Source organism: Aspergillus puulaauensis, chromosome 2, assembly GCF_016861865.1.
Source record: "Aspergillus puulaauensis MK2 DNA, chromosome 2, nearly complete sequence".
Taxonomy (NCBI): Eukaryota; Fungi; Ascomycota; class Eurotiomycetes; order Eurotiales; family Aspergillaceae; genus Aspergillus; species Aspergillus puulaauensis.
Genome location: NC_054858.1, coordinates 1,755,218 through 1,769,894, shown reverse-complemented (window position 1 = coordinate 1,769,894; position 14,677 = coordinate 1,755,218). Strand labels below are relative to the sequence as shown.

The window sequence follows — 14,677 nt, the reverse complement described above, 5'->3', positions numbered from 1 at the left end:
CAGCCAGTAATCACAGCCACCTTCAATTCGCCGTCATTCCACCCCGACCCACCGGCCCATATAGATTAGTCCCGTTGTGCAATATTACAAATATGCGTTTAGCACGGTTGGGAACAGGGTACCCCTCCTGCTTATATGTCCTGCACTACTTAAAACACTGCGCAAATCAAGCCATATCGACAATATTCCAATCCGTATCCGAATTTTAATCTCGCAAGAATGCCTTCTTCCGCTCAAGTTCCAGACCAGCTGCCCTGGAATCCCAACAACACCGAATTTCCTTCTCGAAAGGATCTCCCGAAGCTCCCTGGTGCACCTGAAGGTGCCTCTTGGGTCTGGGGTAAGGATGATGAGGTATGATGCCTGCTGCCTGCACATATGGTCTTTGCCTGTGTGGCTAACCCAATGATATATTCAGCTGGGCAGGTTGAACCTCTTGACGCCACAGCGCGTAAAGACGTCTGCCTCTGAGATTGACACCGGTGAGATGGTGCGATTGGAGTGAGTCGTCTGAACCACATGAGGCTGCTGAGCTGGACTCCTTACTAATTCCAATATTTAGTCTCCCCCTTACGGTCCCTGAGAAGCCAGCTTTCGACCGCGAGGTGTTTCAGCATCATATCAAAACGCTCATTCCAGAGATTGCTTATGACGATACGTACACTCTGAACACCCAGAGCGGGACACAGTGGGATGGGTTCCGGCATGTGAGTGACCATGCTGCTTAGATTTTACTCGCGTCTGACACGTTTCTGCTAGTTCGGCCACATCGACAGCAAATGCTTCTACAATGGGGTAATTACATATACCACCCACTCCATTTTCAAAGTCTAACTCACTCACCAGGCCAAAAGCACGGACTTCGTCGGTGACAATGCTAACCACCGCTGCGGCATCCACCACTGGGCAACCCACGGCATTGCCGGCCGAGGAATCCTCCTTGACTATCGCCACTACGCAAAAACCCACAATAAGCCCTACGACCCGTACACTACCCACAGCATATCGCTATCAGAACTCCAGGCATGCGCGGCCTCGCAAGGCCTCGACCTCCGCTCGCAATCTGACGGCGGCGATATCCACATCGGAGACATCCTGCTCGTCCGCTCCGGCTTCGTGGAACGGTATTACGAGCTGAATCCCGAGCAGCGGTACGCGGCTGCAACGCGGTCCCATGAGAACCTAGGCTTTGCGGGCCTGTCGCGCGAGCCGGCTATACAGGACTGGCTGCATGATTGCTATTTTGCGGCTGTTGCTGGGGACTCGCCGACGTTTGAGAGCTGGCCCGTTTTGGAGAACGATTATTTGCATCAGAGTCTACTGGCGCTTTGGGGGTGCCCGATTGGTGAGATGTGGGATCTGGAGAGATTGGCGGAGAAGTGTCGCGCCAGAGGGAAGTGGTCTTTCTTTATGACGAGTGCTCCGGCGAATGTGCCTGGTATGTATCACCTTTGGGTGCTGGACTGAATGATGGACTGCTAACTGGTTATCAGGTGGAGTTGGCTCGCATGCAAACGCAACTGCTATTCTGTAGAGGCTTACCGCAGTTAACCCGCAGCAGCCACTTGTCCTGCTACTGGGAAAAGGCTCTGGAAGGTCAACAGCCTCATCCCTCCGCAGCACAAGAGTGAGGAAGAACAGCTCTGGGTTAGAGAAAATCGGGCAGTTCCTTACGACAGCGCCTATCCCACTGTCTGACCAGTCTTGAGAAACACGCCTTCGTAATGGTTGCTATTAGCATTTCGCTGGCTTCTCTGCATGTACATGGAGTATCAATCAATTCTGCTTGAATATTATAGAATGACTGGTCTTAGACATTGGGCTCAGTACTGGATTGTATCTGCAGATTACGGTGATTTGTGCAGCAATAACAAACCAAAAAATCGGCTGGTATTAAATTATATCGTATTTTAACGATTTATTACCTTCAAGATATCTAGAGCAGGAGAGTTATTTTTGTCCATATCTAAATTTATACTATCTTTTAATAAAAAAGTGTCTCATATCTTTTATTGTATTGATAGAGTATAATTAATATAATGCGATCTTATTAAAAAGTATGTATGTATGAATGTCTACGAGTCGGAGATCCCCCGGCCTCCCCTCCCCCATCCTGGTGCTCGCACGGACATGGTCCGGTTAAAGCCATTGGAGACAGTTCCAAGAACTAAAGATCGTCATATCTCGATTCAGCCTGAACAGTTACTCGGATGCACTACTCGGATGTTGCGGATGGTTGAATGTTGTTTACCACAGACGCCAATTCCTGCCAGGTCGAAAGCCAGGCTGCTCTGCATAACCGGTAATGGGTCCCCAATTCTCCAGATATAACTTATCCAGTCAATTATGATGCTTTGTTAGGGCAATTAGCCTAAATATAGCATCCCCGCATCTCTGCTGTGATCTGCATACTCTCTTCCCCTTATGCAGCCTGCATTTATCCATCGGTAATTATTCGGGCTTTTACTGCACATATAAGGAGAGCTTCTCCAACAGAAGACCTGCAGCAAGCAATTCTCCAAAGCCGAAGAAAGGTCCAACTTCACCATGAAGTCCCTTTCCATCGCCGCCTGGGCAGTCCTGCTCCCAGCAGCAGCCGCCCAAGCAAACGACAGCTTCGTCGACTACAACACCGAATCCAACCCAGACCTGTTCCCCCAATGCATCGATCTCCTCGACAACATGTCCTTCCCCTCCTGCAGCAGCGGTCCCCTCGCCAACACCCCCGTCTGCGACCGCAGCCTGGACCCCCTGACCCGCGCCAAAGGCCTCGTCTCCCTCTTCACCCTCGACGAGCTGCTCAACAACACCGGAAACACCAACCTGGGCGTGCCCCGCCTCAACCTCCCAAACTACCAAGTCTGGGGCGAAGCCCTCCACGGCGTCGGACGCGCCAGCTTCCGCGATTCCGGCAATTATAGCTGGGCCACGTCCTTCCCTATGCCCATCAACACCATGAGCGCCCTGAACCGCACCCTGATCCAGCATATCGGGTCCATAGTCTCGACGCAGCTGCGCGCATTCAGCAACGTCGGTCTCGGCGGCGTAGACGTCTACTCCCCCAACATCAACACCTTCCGCCACCCCGTCTGGGGCCGCGGACAGGAAACACCAGGCGAAGACGCGTTCCTTGCATCCGTGTACGGGTTCGAATACATCACCGCGCTGCAGGGCGGGGTTGATCCCGAGACAATCAAGATCATCGCCACGGCGAAACACTACTCCGGGTACGACATTGAGAGCTGGCACGGGCACTCGCGGCTCGGCAATGACATGCAGATCACGCAGCAGGAGTTATCGGAGTACTATATGCCGCCGTTTATTGTTGCGGCTATGGACGCCAAGGTCCGCAGTGTGATGTGCACGTATAACGCTGTGAACGGGGTTCCCGGGTGCGCGAACAAATTCTTCCTGCAAACCCTGCTGAGGGATACGTTTGGGTTTGTGGAGGAGGGGTATGTCTCTGGGGATTGTGGTGCTGTGTATAATGTGTGGAATCCGCATGGGTATGCGGCTAATGAGTCTGCGGCCAGTGCGGCGTCTGTGCTAGCCGGTACGGATATTGACTGCGGGACGTCGTATCAGTGGTATCTGGACGAGGCTGCTGGGGATGCGCTTGTTGCGAGGAGCGAGATTGAGAGGGGGGTTGTGAGGCTTTATGGGTCGCTTGTGGCGGCGGGGTATTTTGATGGTGAGGATGCGGCGTTTAGGGATATTTCGTGGGAGGACGTGCTGGAGACGGAGGCGTGGGATGTTGCGTATCAGGCTGCGGTGGAGAGTATTGTTCTTCTTAAGAATGATGGTGCCTTACCCTTGAAGAACGGTGTCAAGAGCGTTGCTGTTGTTGGGCCCTGGGCGAATGTGTCGGAGGAGCTGCAGGGCAATTACTTTGGCCCTGCGCCGTATCTGATCAGTCCGCTGGATGCGTTCAAGGAGTCGGATTTCGATGTCCACTACGTCAAGGGTGCGGATTTGAACTCGAACTCGACTGCTGGGTTTGAGGATGCACTCAAGGCTGCGAGGAAGGCTGATGTGGTTGTCTTTGCTGGAGGTATTGACAACACCATCGAGGCAGAGGCCATGGACAGGGAGAATATCACCTGGCCAGGGAACCAGCTGGACCTGATCAACAAGCTCAGCAAGGTTGGGAAGCCACTCATCGTCCTGCAGATGGGCGGAGGACAGGTTGATTCGTCCTCGCTGAAGAACAACGACAACGTCAATGCCCTAATCTGGGGAGGATACCCCGGCCAGTCTGGCGGCCATGCCCTGTTCGATATCATCACTGGAGCAAAAGCACCTGCAGGCCGTCTCGTCACCACTCAGTATCCGGCAAACTATGCCACAGACTTCCCAGCAATCGACATGAACCTCCGTCCCAGCGGTGATAACCCGGGCCAGACTTATGTGTGGTATACCGGAGACCCTGTTTACGAGTTCGGCCATGGTCTGTTCTACACCACGTTTGAGGAGTCGACCAAGGGCAGCAGTGCAGGGTCGTTCAACATCCAGGACATCCTGGCCCCGACGCACCCCGGCCATGGACGCGTTGAGCAGAAGACCCTGCTCAACTTTACAGCCACTGTCGAGAACACTGGAGACGTCAAGTCCGACTACACAGGTCTCATCTTTGCGAATACCACCGCGGGTCCAGCCCCGTATCCGAACAAATGGGTTGTAGGGTTTGATCGTCTTGGAGGACTGGAGGCTGGCGATTCCCAGACCCTGACGGTGCCTGTCTCCATTGAAAGCGTCGCACGAACAGACGAAAAGGGCAACAGGGTGCTCTATCCCGGATCGTACGAGCTGGCCCTGAACAACGAGAGATCGGTCGTCGTCTCGTTTGAGCTGAAGGGCGACAAGGCCGTTATTCTAAGCTGGCCAGAGGATACAACGAGCCCGTAATCATGTATATCTAGCAGAGTAATATACTAGTCACCCCAGTATTTCTCCATAAACTCCCTGATAGTCGTCGGCTTCACCTCAGGACACAACTCATTCAGGGTCCCCTTGACCACCGAGCCCCCATTCCCACACAGCATCGTATACTGGAGATCCATCCTCTTCAGAAACTCACTCTGGTCCAACCCATCCAGCTTCCTCTGCAGCTCAGCCCTCGAAACCTCCTTCACATTCGCCCTGCCAATAACCCTCCTCAAAATATCCACAATCTCCTTCAGATTCCTCGTATCCCCAGCAATGCCCAGCTCCCTCCCACCCCATTCCTCCAGCCCCAGCGCAGCGACAACAAACCTACCCACATCCCTGATATCCGTCATCGTCAAATCCGGATATCTCCCATCCTGCATAACCGGAACCTCCACCCACGCCGGCTCGTCACGCAGATGAAACATCAACTCCCCCTCCCCAAACCCCGCCAGCGCCTCCTCTTCCACCTCCCGATCCCGAATCCCAATAGCAAGGTAATTCATAAACATCCCCACCGGGAACGCCGCCGCATCGATCTTCCCCTCCGCAACCTCCTTCTGCACCTCCGTCCAGATAACACTCTTCCCCTGGTCCAGATCAACCTGGTCGTGTGTATCCTGGGGAAGTGCCCACTCAGACGGGGCGAAGCGGTGCACCCGCGCTGTGATACTGGCTTGCAGCAGGTTGAGGTGGTAAGGGACGCTCTCGGGGCCGGGGATCAGCAGCGCTGAGATTACGGTGTTTACGCCATGCAGGGCGGTAGTTAGGGAGCCTGTTGAGGCGTAGTTGACGTAGCGGGTTTCGATGGGGGTTGTGGAGTTGCGTATAGTGGTGGATGAGGTTGTGCCGTCTGGGTGGGAGGATGTTGCGCGGGAGAGAATGATGGGTTTGTATTCTGGGTGGGATTGGAGGGCTGAGACGATGGACTGGCCGATTGTGCCGGTGCCGCCGGGGATTGCGATGAGTTTGGGAGACATGGTTGATGTTGTTGGAGGAGGAAGAAAGAGGGTGTGGAGGGTTGATATAACCATGGATACGAGGAGGAGCGATCGGTTGCGTCACAACTCGTATTTGATCTGCGGATTAAAGCGAATCAAAGGAACAGGCGAAGAAAAGAGTATAAAAAGAGTTTAGTCAGGTTATACAGAGGAGAGGACAGTTCAGGCAACAGTCATGATCCCAGGCAGCCAGTGGCCAGGTAGGGTTAAGCACAGCCAGGTAGGGACCCCAACTTTAATCACTGCCTGGAATCCAATATACACTTTACCAGAATCAAGCATAGGAATATCCTAACAGAAATGCCCGGTCGCAGTACTGATCGTGTCGCCTGAACAGGACAGTTCCGCATCCGGCAGATGAGGCCAGCTGCAGCCTGCCAGCGCAGTCTGCCAGTTGCCGGTGTCCAGGCCAACTATTAAATCGCTTTCGGTGAAACAGATCAATCGGAGAAGGGTTTATGGTTATAAATAAGGCTCGGAGGGGTCTCCGTGATGGAGGGTCGGGATCTCGCACCGACTCATCGGACGAGCATCGGGATAGACACGGAGACAGTTCTAGATTCTTCAGGATCTCCACGCCTGATCAGGAAGCAAAACGCCTCCCAGTCGGAATCCCGCCCCGATAAGTCTCTGATGGCGTGAAGAGTCAAGACTGCGATGCAAGCCCCGCGACTCCAACAACTCATCTGTGACTCACGCTGGCCATATTTCTGCTCCTCTCCTCCCGGTGCGAGAACTCGCAGTCTACATCTCCCAAAAATCCAGTGAAATGGCCACCAAGGGTCCCCAGGTTCATACCACCTCCGGATATGAACTTACTGAGCCCTCGACCGCCCACAATCGCGACCGGGCGGCGACTGTCGAGCCCGAGGACCCATTCAGGTCTGGGACCAGCACCCCGCGGTCAGAAGAGGCCAGCGATGATGATGTGTTTCCAGATGGGGGCACTCGATCATGGCTCGTCGTCCTGGGGTCCTTCCTGCTGCTGATGGCCTCGTACGGGCTGATGAACTCGGTCGGGGTGCTGCTCTCCCACCTCGAGTCGCACCAGCTCGCCGACTACTCCAGCCGCGACATCGGCTGGATCTCTGGGATATTCGTCTTCACGGCCCTCAGTCTGGGGATCTTCGTCGGCCCCCTGTTTGACGCCTACGGACCGAAAGAGCTCGTCACCGCTGGCACGGGGATCTATGCACTGGGCATCCTCCTCACTGCGGAATGCACCCGCTACTGGCACTTCATTCTCTGCTTCGGCGTGACGGCCGGCATTGGCGCTGCGCTCGTCAGTAACGTGGCAATGGCGTGCGTGCCTCACTGGTTCCACCTCAAGGCTGGCATGGCCCTCGGGACAGCCATGGCGGGCTCGGGGCTGGGGGGTGTGATATTCCCGTATATCATGCGCGAGACTTGGAACAGCGTCGGCTTCAAATGGGGGATGCGCGTCGTTGCGCTTGTTGTCTTTACGCTGTGCGGCCTGGCCTCTTTGCTGGTGAAGTCGAGACTCCCAAAGGGTGGCAGGCTGAAGGCCGCATTTGATATTCGCTGTTTCAAAGATGCCAGGTTTACGTGGCTGTCCATTGCTACTTTCTGTATGTTTCACCTCCCACCGTGTCGACCATCTCAGTATGAACTGACAGAGCAGGCCTGGAACTCGTCGTCTTCGCACTCACCGGTCTCCTTCCCAGTTACGCCGTAGCACAGGGCTTCAGCGCCAGCGACAGCGTGAACTTCCTAGTTGTCCTGAACGTGTACGCCACCTTTTCTCCATGTATGGAAAGGGAAAACCAGCTAACAACCCCAGAACAAACTGCGTCGGCCGTCTCGTCGCCGGCCGCATCGCAGACATCTACGGCCGCATAAACATCCTCATAATCCTCGTCGTCATGGCCGTAGTCCTCATCTTCACCATTCTCTACCCATTCAGCAGCTCCCTCGTCGCATTGTACCTCTTCTGCGGTACATACGGGTTCGTCTCTGGCTCGTTCATCTGTCTAGCCCCCGTCTGCGTCCGCCAGATTTCACCGGCAAAGGAGATCGGCATGAAGTTTGGGACTTTGTATGGGGTTGTTGCGTTTGCGTGAGTTCCCTTATCATTTCCCATTGGTCTGATGCAGGCCTGGTATTAATTGTTTGTAGAACCCTCATTTCCGTTCCCATCGGTGGAGAAATGCTCGAGAGTGTCGGCGGCCAGGTCGTCGTCCTGTGGCTGGGTGGCGTGCTGGCTGCGACGATTGTGCTTTTTGTGATTGCCAGATGGGCCTGCTTGGACTATCGCTGGAACTGGACGACCAAGATTTGAGTCTGGATGGTGATATTCTGGCTATTCGGGGCGAGATAGGGACGGCAAAGGATAAGGATAGGGAAGTAAAAGGAAGTAATGTGAAATGACTACTAATATCGGTTTTATAAGGCTGTAAAAGTGTTTTATGTTTTCAAGCGATATTTAGCGTGCTGTTACTGCTGTTGCGTCTGGAAATTGCTATAGAGTTTATCTTGATAGTGTGGACTATAATGTTTATGAATGGGAAAGAATGTTGACCTTTTAATGTTATATTAGGATTATCTTATTCTTCACCCCGTTATAACCATCGCGATTGCACATATGATCCATATAAATCAGGCGTCCGGCAAAATGGTACCAGAACCGGAAAGAGCAAAGGGCGGATTAAGGACAGAGAACGACCATATCCATTCAAAGCCTGGCCACAACCACCATGTACCGAATCTGCACCTGCGCCGGGTCATAAACAACATACTGCCCCCCACTGGTGAGCGCCGACAGGTCAGCTCGGAAATCTGGCATAACGACACCCGCCAGGCTGGGATGCACAGCCTCGGCCGCCTTCCACCCCGTACTCCAGTAATACTCGGCCGAAATGGTAGAGAACGTCCCCCGCAGTTTATCTCGAACGGCGGCGCCAGCATTGACTGGGTGGCCCAGGGCAACATCGCATAGCAGGAGGATGGCCGCGTCGTTAGGACGAGCGGACGAGGTGAACGCTAATGATCTATTGGCGCCGTCTGAGAAGTATATACCTGTTCCCAGCGACGAGCCATTCTTTTGTACACCAGGGGGTCTAATCTGGAGGCCCTGGCTGAGGATGCCGGCGAAGTTGACGGTTCTGGAGCCGTGCCATAGGAGGCGGCGGTTGGGGAGGATCTGATTTGCCTCAATAAACGCTTTGAAGCGATCCTCTTCGCCCGTGCGGCGGATGCGGAAAATCTCCACGACCTGTCTGGTGTTAGCTGAGTTGTTAGGTTGTGTATATGGTTTGTTTATCCATACATGATGCAACTCGTGCCCGATTGCTGTGGTCCGAAAGTACTGTAACAGCTGCCTGAACTCCATGGATTTGTGCTTCACTGTGGTTGTTAGTTTAGAAAGTAAAGAGGTCATTGTGTACATACATGGGGTTATCTCATCCAGATGTAATTTTTGTAATTCCTTCTCCAGCGGATGGACATAGCTACCATCGATAGAGCTGAGGATGTTGTTTGCAATCACAGCATTTGCCAAATCATCAAGAAGAGCCATCTCCTTCTCGATGTGACTCTCAGCAGATATCACCGGGGGCTGATTCTTCCCAAACACATGGGGAATCAAGCTGAAGTACTGACTGCTTAGTTGTCGTATAACCCCTGTTAGCGAGTTCTCACGTCTCATCCAGGATATTTCCGGATCTGTAATCAGTCCAGAAAGCTTCTTCAACACGTTGTATCCTTCGGCCAGTGTCTCCCTGTTGAGCTGTCCTAGTGGCAGCTTCCTTGCATCATATTCCAATGATGCTGTCGTGGCGAGCAGTTGCTCCTTGTTCAGGATAAGAGCAAGCACCTTTTGCACAGACTCTGGAAGGGTGCATTCCGGCGCCGGTATATTGTATTTAATGTTGTCAGCATTCGCCATATTGAACGGGTCCTCATCACCATTCCGAGACACATAACCAGGGGCAATGTATCTGAATTTTCCCTCTCGGACCGGGTGCCAGAACCTTGTCCACCAAGAGAATCCCGTCTGCTCATAGAACCGTCTCTCGAAATCCTGTTTCGCCATTTCGACATCGCATGGTGTTGTTTTCAGCTGCTGGGGATTCTCCCCTATCCGACCCCAGCACGCCCAACTTACAAACGTAGCCTGATCTTTGTCGACCAGGAGCTGCAGGTGGACGAAATCATTCGATCTTGCGCTTGACGAGCTGTGAACTAGCATTGCATCCCAGGGGTGGCCGAATTGGTCCACGGCGATCGAGTACTCGTCTTGACAGTCCGTGTTAGCTCATGTATGTATGATCAAGGCAGAACTCACGTTTAAACTGACAGGCCCTATGAGCCGGGATGATAATCTTCTGACTCCGCGAGAACATATCAAGACCTGGCCGTTTATTAGCTGCGTCATCTGCGCAGCCGCTGTCATCATCCAGTAGGCGTTTTATCCCCGTGCTCTGCCCAGGTATCGAATATGTAGAAATAGCATTTGCGTTGTGTGGCTTTACCCTGTAATCTGTCTCTGGGAGTGGTATCCCTGCTACCCGGGAGTCAATCAGCCAGTTCTTAGAGACGATCTCGCATGTGTATGCATTGTATGCTTCGATAACTAGAGACGTCAGTGCAACCAGACTGTGACCATTCTATAAGGCTGGTACCGTACCCTTCGACCCGTTATTCTCTACCTCCCGTGCGGTAGTGATTAGATGCGTGCATCCCCGTGTGACCTTCCTAGAAAACCTCGCGCCCATCTCCTCAATAATCCCCTTTAGCTCTTCTGTTCCCGTGTTAGCGTTCATATCTTATATTGGACAACGCGGTCCATGAGACTGAGGAAGGGAACGGATTTCGCCGGACTTACCATGTGTGAATATCCCATGGTGCCCTGTCACGCTTATAACAAGATTCCGGAACGGATTGTCCACTAGATCCATAGCCACCGGGTTGGTCTGGTTAGTAGAGTTTGTGCTTGATGTGCTGGATGCGCCACTGTTCGGAAATATATGGCTCGGTGCTGGATTTGACTTGGCTCTAAGGCGTTGTAGTGCCTGTTCTTGTCGAACACGGCGCCGTAGCTGTTCTTGGAATGTGAGGATCATTGTTGGAGAGACGAATTCTGGATTAGGCGGTATGTGGAACGGATGAGGCCTCTATGAGGTGAAATGCTGTCAGGTGGAGTTGGGTTTGTTCAAGGCAAGGAAAATATGATCCCAGATGAGAGAGGGAGAGGAATATGAAGGGCGGATGCCACCTGTTGAAGGCGATGTGCCAGGCATGGGATTTGTGAGTTGTAAGGGACGAGTGAGAGAGAGGTCAGGTAGCTCAGAGAAGTGACTTGATGTCTGTAACTTACATATGGATTTATTGTCGCTCGATATGGATTCAATGAGGGAGTCCCCTGGGTCCAGCGGGAAAGCGAAAGCTATGCGTCTTGGTGTGGACTTGTCCTGGGATTAAACAGTCTTCTTCTAGTGAGCAGAGTCTGTATGACAATGCAGAATAGTCCAAGACAATTAAAGGCGCAAAGGGTAAGTGTGAGTGCACTAAGAAGTGAATGGCAGCAGCGTTATTTAAGCTCAAGGTCTCTTGTGAATCACAGAGCCAGTTGTCAAAGTGGCATGCTGATAGGCTTGCGGAGTAATAGAACGGACACTTCCTAATCATTGGGTGCTTCGGTTCCTGTCAAGTCTATGTTCTAAGTAATATATTAGTACAAAGGCTCTCACATGGTGTTGAGTATGCACTCAACCACAGCCTAGTATGGAGTAGCCCTAAGAGCCTATTCAGCATCCCTTTCCCAATACCAGTTCAGGTTGGAGCGGACTTTGATCAGCTCAGTACATCAGCTCTTTACAAGTTTCAACACCCATTCAAATCACCTTATATATGAGCTCCTACATTCCCCGAAATCTCTGGAAAACTTGAATATGTGCAAATGAAATTTATATCGAGTCTATATAATCCAACATCTACACCTATTGCGTCTTTTGAAGGGCTTCCTCGGCGGTGTTGACGAGAATATCAAACGCCCGGCGGATATACTTCTCGTCGGCGCGCTCGTTGGCACTCACAACACGAATAGCATAGATTCCAGCCATAACCGTCGAAGTAATGAAGATTTCCCCTCGTGCGTTCACAAGCTCATACACCTCCTTGGTCACAGCATCGGACTTCTCATCCGGCTTAGCCACAGTTGACCCATTGACCACCGCACCATTCGAATTGGCCTGCTTCGGCGCCTTCACCCGGAACACTGTCAAGCCGAAGACGGGCTTGGTGATGATCTCAAAAAGGTCGGAGCGACTACGCAGCAGGTCCGAGAAGATATTTCCAAGCGTGATCCCCTTCCGGACATACTCCTTCAGTCCGTTTAGACCGTAACTGCGGATAACGAACCAGATCTTCAAAGCGCGAAATCGCCGGCCAAGCGGGATGGACCAGTTGCGGTAGTCGATTACCTGCCCGGATTCCGAAAAAGGGTTACGCAGGTAAGCTGGGGTGATGTCGAGGAAGTCGGTCAGATCGTGGCGGTTGCGAACATAAAGGGGACTAACAGATATCAGTATAACCATCTCCAGCGAGAATAGAACGCCTACCTCGCATCGAAATTGACAAGCAGCCACTTGTGCATGTTCATGTTGAAGCTGTCAACGCCCTCCTCAAAGTCCTTTGCAATGTACTGCCACTCATCCGCAATCAGCGCCGAGCCAGCATAAGCAGCATCGATATGCACCCAAATGCGCTGCCAGTGCGGCTTCTCCCTAAGCACAGCCAGAATCTCCGCAAAGCGATCCACCGCACAAGAATTCGTCGACCCAAAGCACAGCGTAATAAAGTACGGGGTCAGGTTATCCGCATCCAGCTTCTCCAGCATCCCACGCAGATCCGCGCCCGTCAACGCCATATCATTATCCAGGCTCACACCGATGCTCCTGTACCGCGTACCCGCCAGCAACGCCGCCTTCGCAGTGCTACTATGAGCCTGGGAACTGCTGAGCGCGACCAATCTCGGCCTCAACTCCATCACCCGGTCCTCATACTCCATCGTACCCTCCTTCAGCCCCTCGCTCTTCGCCTGCTGCAGCACACTCCGTTCCCTGGCGGCAATCATAACCGTCGCAACGGCATCACTCGCACTCATCTGGATAACACCACCACCCTTATTCTCCGACGCGCTCAGAAAGCACTTAGGCAAGCCCAGCGCCTGCGCCACCCAATCCATCATAATCGTCTCCAGCTCCGTGCAGGCCGGCGAGCACAGCCAGTTAAACGCCGGGGCATTGAATGCGGCCGAGTACATCTCTCCCAGGATACTGGGGTACGAGACGGTGGCTGGGAAGAAGGCCATGAAGTTGGGGGATTGCCATTGCGTAAGGCCTGGTTTTATTTTGGAGTCGACGTCTGCTTGAATGGTGGCCCATTCTTCGGGGTCGGAGGGCGGCGCGGAGGGGATTTGGGGCCGCAGGTAGCCCGGTTCGACGGTGGGGAGGACGCGCTGCGTGTGCACGTTGTCGAAGTGGCCGATTACTAGAGGTGTTAATTTACTGTCTAGGTGTGTAGAGGAATTGACGTACTGTCGTCGATTGTGGCATGTGCTGCTGTCCTGAATTGGTCGCCGTCCATTGTGAAGTTGAGACGCAGGCTCGGAAGCGTTCCGAAATGACCTGTGGCGGGGAAGGCGGGCAGGAGGCAGGTAGGAGGAGCGACAGGCGCTGTTATATATGCTGTCGCAGCAATTGCAGTATCTATATATTGCAATCCAGGAGCAAACGAACAGGCGACAAAAAGGGCCGGGGCAATTGAGGGAGGATGAAGGGTTTGGAATCGGAAGAGGAAGAGGAAGAGGAAGAGGAATTGCAATCCCTTTTCTCGATAACCGCCCTTGTCAAAGGGCGTACAGCGGTCTGGTTCCGCTGCAGTTCCGAGCTGATTCCGATCACCCAAACTCATGATTCAGTGCAATTAAGACCAATGGCGACTAATTCTGGATCTCTCTATTCCTTGACTAAACTAATTCTCAGGATCCTTCCAGAAAGGGACTTGTCAGCTTTAAAATATACAGTAACGTTGGGGAATGTGGCGGAAAAGAACCGCGCTCGAATATATATATCACTTTCAATGGAAATAGGCAACGTCCAGCTTTCATCCTGAAGTGAATAATAATTGCATTGTTCCAGACTCAGTCATAGGCCATTAAGAACAGCAGTTACACGACGAAATTGACGACGAAACGAACCAATTACAATATAATACCGGAGAACTTCACAACGCCTACGAGGTATAGATAACCACCTCAACCCCAGATCTCACTCATTTCTCTACTGCATCCACGTCTCCAGGCCCGATCAGGTTTGAAACGGGACAGCCGAGTTTTTATTTTATGGTTCTTTTGTGTCCGACGTATCATCTCAAAATTGAAAAACACTCGTTAACAATCCACGATTGGTGTAATTGACATTGCCTACAGGAGCGATTCTCTCTAGGACTTTGTATTTAGGCATTCAAGATAGGATAGTATTTGGGAGAGCCCCCCGACATAGCTCGCAGTAGAATGGGGAGGCTGAAGAGGTGTGAATGGCTACTACTACTACTACTACTACTACTACTACTACTACTACTACTACTACTAGGGCTTAGGGGTTGAAGAGCATGTTGGTTGAAGGAGAGCAACACTATGTCGGTTCATTATTAGTCTATCTTGTATTCTCTGCGATATTGCGATTCGTGGAGTTATATTCGTAGTTCATGTGCATAATCGATCACTGCAA

The 14,677-nt window shown here is 52.4% G+C and overlaps 6 protein-coding genes across 6 annotated transcripts; 3 read left to right on the top strand and 3 right to left on the bottom strand.

The window, feature by feature from the left end:
- Nucleotides 1–219: 219 nt before the first annotated feature.
- Nucleotides 220–1,534, top strand: APUU_20732A (uncharacterized protein; the record flags this gene model as incomplete). The annotated part of the gene is made up of 6 exons (XM_041699406.1): nucleotides 220–354; nucleotides 419–501; nucleotides 563–707; nucleotides 760–795; nucleotides 847–1,438; nucleotides 1,494–1,534. The coding sequence occupies 6 exons, from the start codon at nucleotides 220–222 to the stop codon at nucleotides 1,532–1,534; spliced, it is 1,032 nt and encodes a 343-aa protein (XP_041552494.1).
- A 1,013-nt stretch (nucleotides 1,535–2,547) lies between these two features.
- xlnD (beta-xylosidase XylA) lies at nucleotides 2,548–4,905 on the top strand (the record flags this gene model as incomplete). The annotated part of the gene is made up of 1 exon (XM_041699405.1): nucleotides 2,548–4,905. One exon carries the CDS (start codon nucleotides 2,548–2,550, stop codon nucleotides 4,903–4,905), a length of 2,358 nt encoding a protein of 785 aa, XP_041552493.1.
- Nucleotides 4,906–4,931: 26 nt separating this feature from the next.
- Nucleotides 4,932–5,960, bottom strand: APUU_20730S (aromatic alcohol reductase; the record flags this gene model as incomplete). The annotated part of the gene is made up of 1 exon (XM_041699404.1): nucleotides 4,932–5,960. The coding sequence occupies one exon, from the start codon at nucleotides 5,958–5,960 to the stop codon at nucleotides 4,932–4,934; it is 1,029 nt and encodes a 342-aa protein (XP_041552492.1).
- A 736-nt stretch (nucleotides 5,961–6,696) lies between these two features.
- APUU_20729A (MCT family MFS transporter) lies at nucleotides 6,697–8,226 on the top strand (the record flags this gene model as incomplete). Its single annotated transcript, XM_041699403.1, has 4 exons — nucleotides 6,697–7,516; nucleotides 7,570–7,675; nucleotides 7,729–8,004; nucleotides 8,064–8,226. 4 exons carry the CDS (start codon nucleotides 6,697–6,699, stop codon nucleotides 8,224–8,226), a joined length of 1,365 nt encoding a protein of 454 aa, XP_041552491.1.
- Nucleotides 8,227–8,619: 393 nt separating this feature from the next.
- Nucleotides 8,620–11,008, bottom strand: APUU_20728S (uncharacterized protein; the record flags this gene model as incomplete). The annotated part of the gene is made up of 6 exons (XM_041699402.1): nucleotides 8,620–9,159; nucleotides 9,214–9,290; nucleotides 9,336–10,181; nucleotides 10,231–10,518; nucleotides 10,573–10,686; nucleotides 10,771–11,008. The coding sequence occupies 6 exons, from the start codon at nucleotides 11,006–11,008 to the stop codon at nucleotides 8,620–8,622; spliced, it is 2,103 nt and encodes a 700-aa protein (XP_041552490.1).
- Nucleotides 11,009–11,884: 876 nt separating this feature from the next.
- On the bottom strand, nucleotides 11,885–13,859 carry APUU_20727S (putative aromatic-L-amino-acid decarboxylase; the record flags this gene model as incomplete). Its single annotated transcript, XM_041699401.1, has 3 exons — nucleotides 11,885–12,458; nucleotides 12,506–13,436; nucleotides 13,484–13,859. The coding sequence occupies 3 exons, from the start codon at nucleotides 13,857–13,859 to the stop codon at nucleotides 11,885–11,887; spliced, it is 1,881 nt and encodes a 626-aa protein (XP_041552489.1).
- Nucleotides 13,860–14,677: the final 818 nt, after the last annotated feature.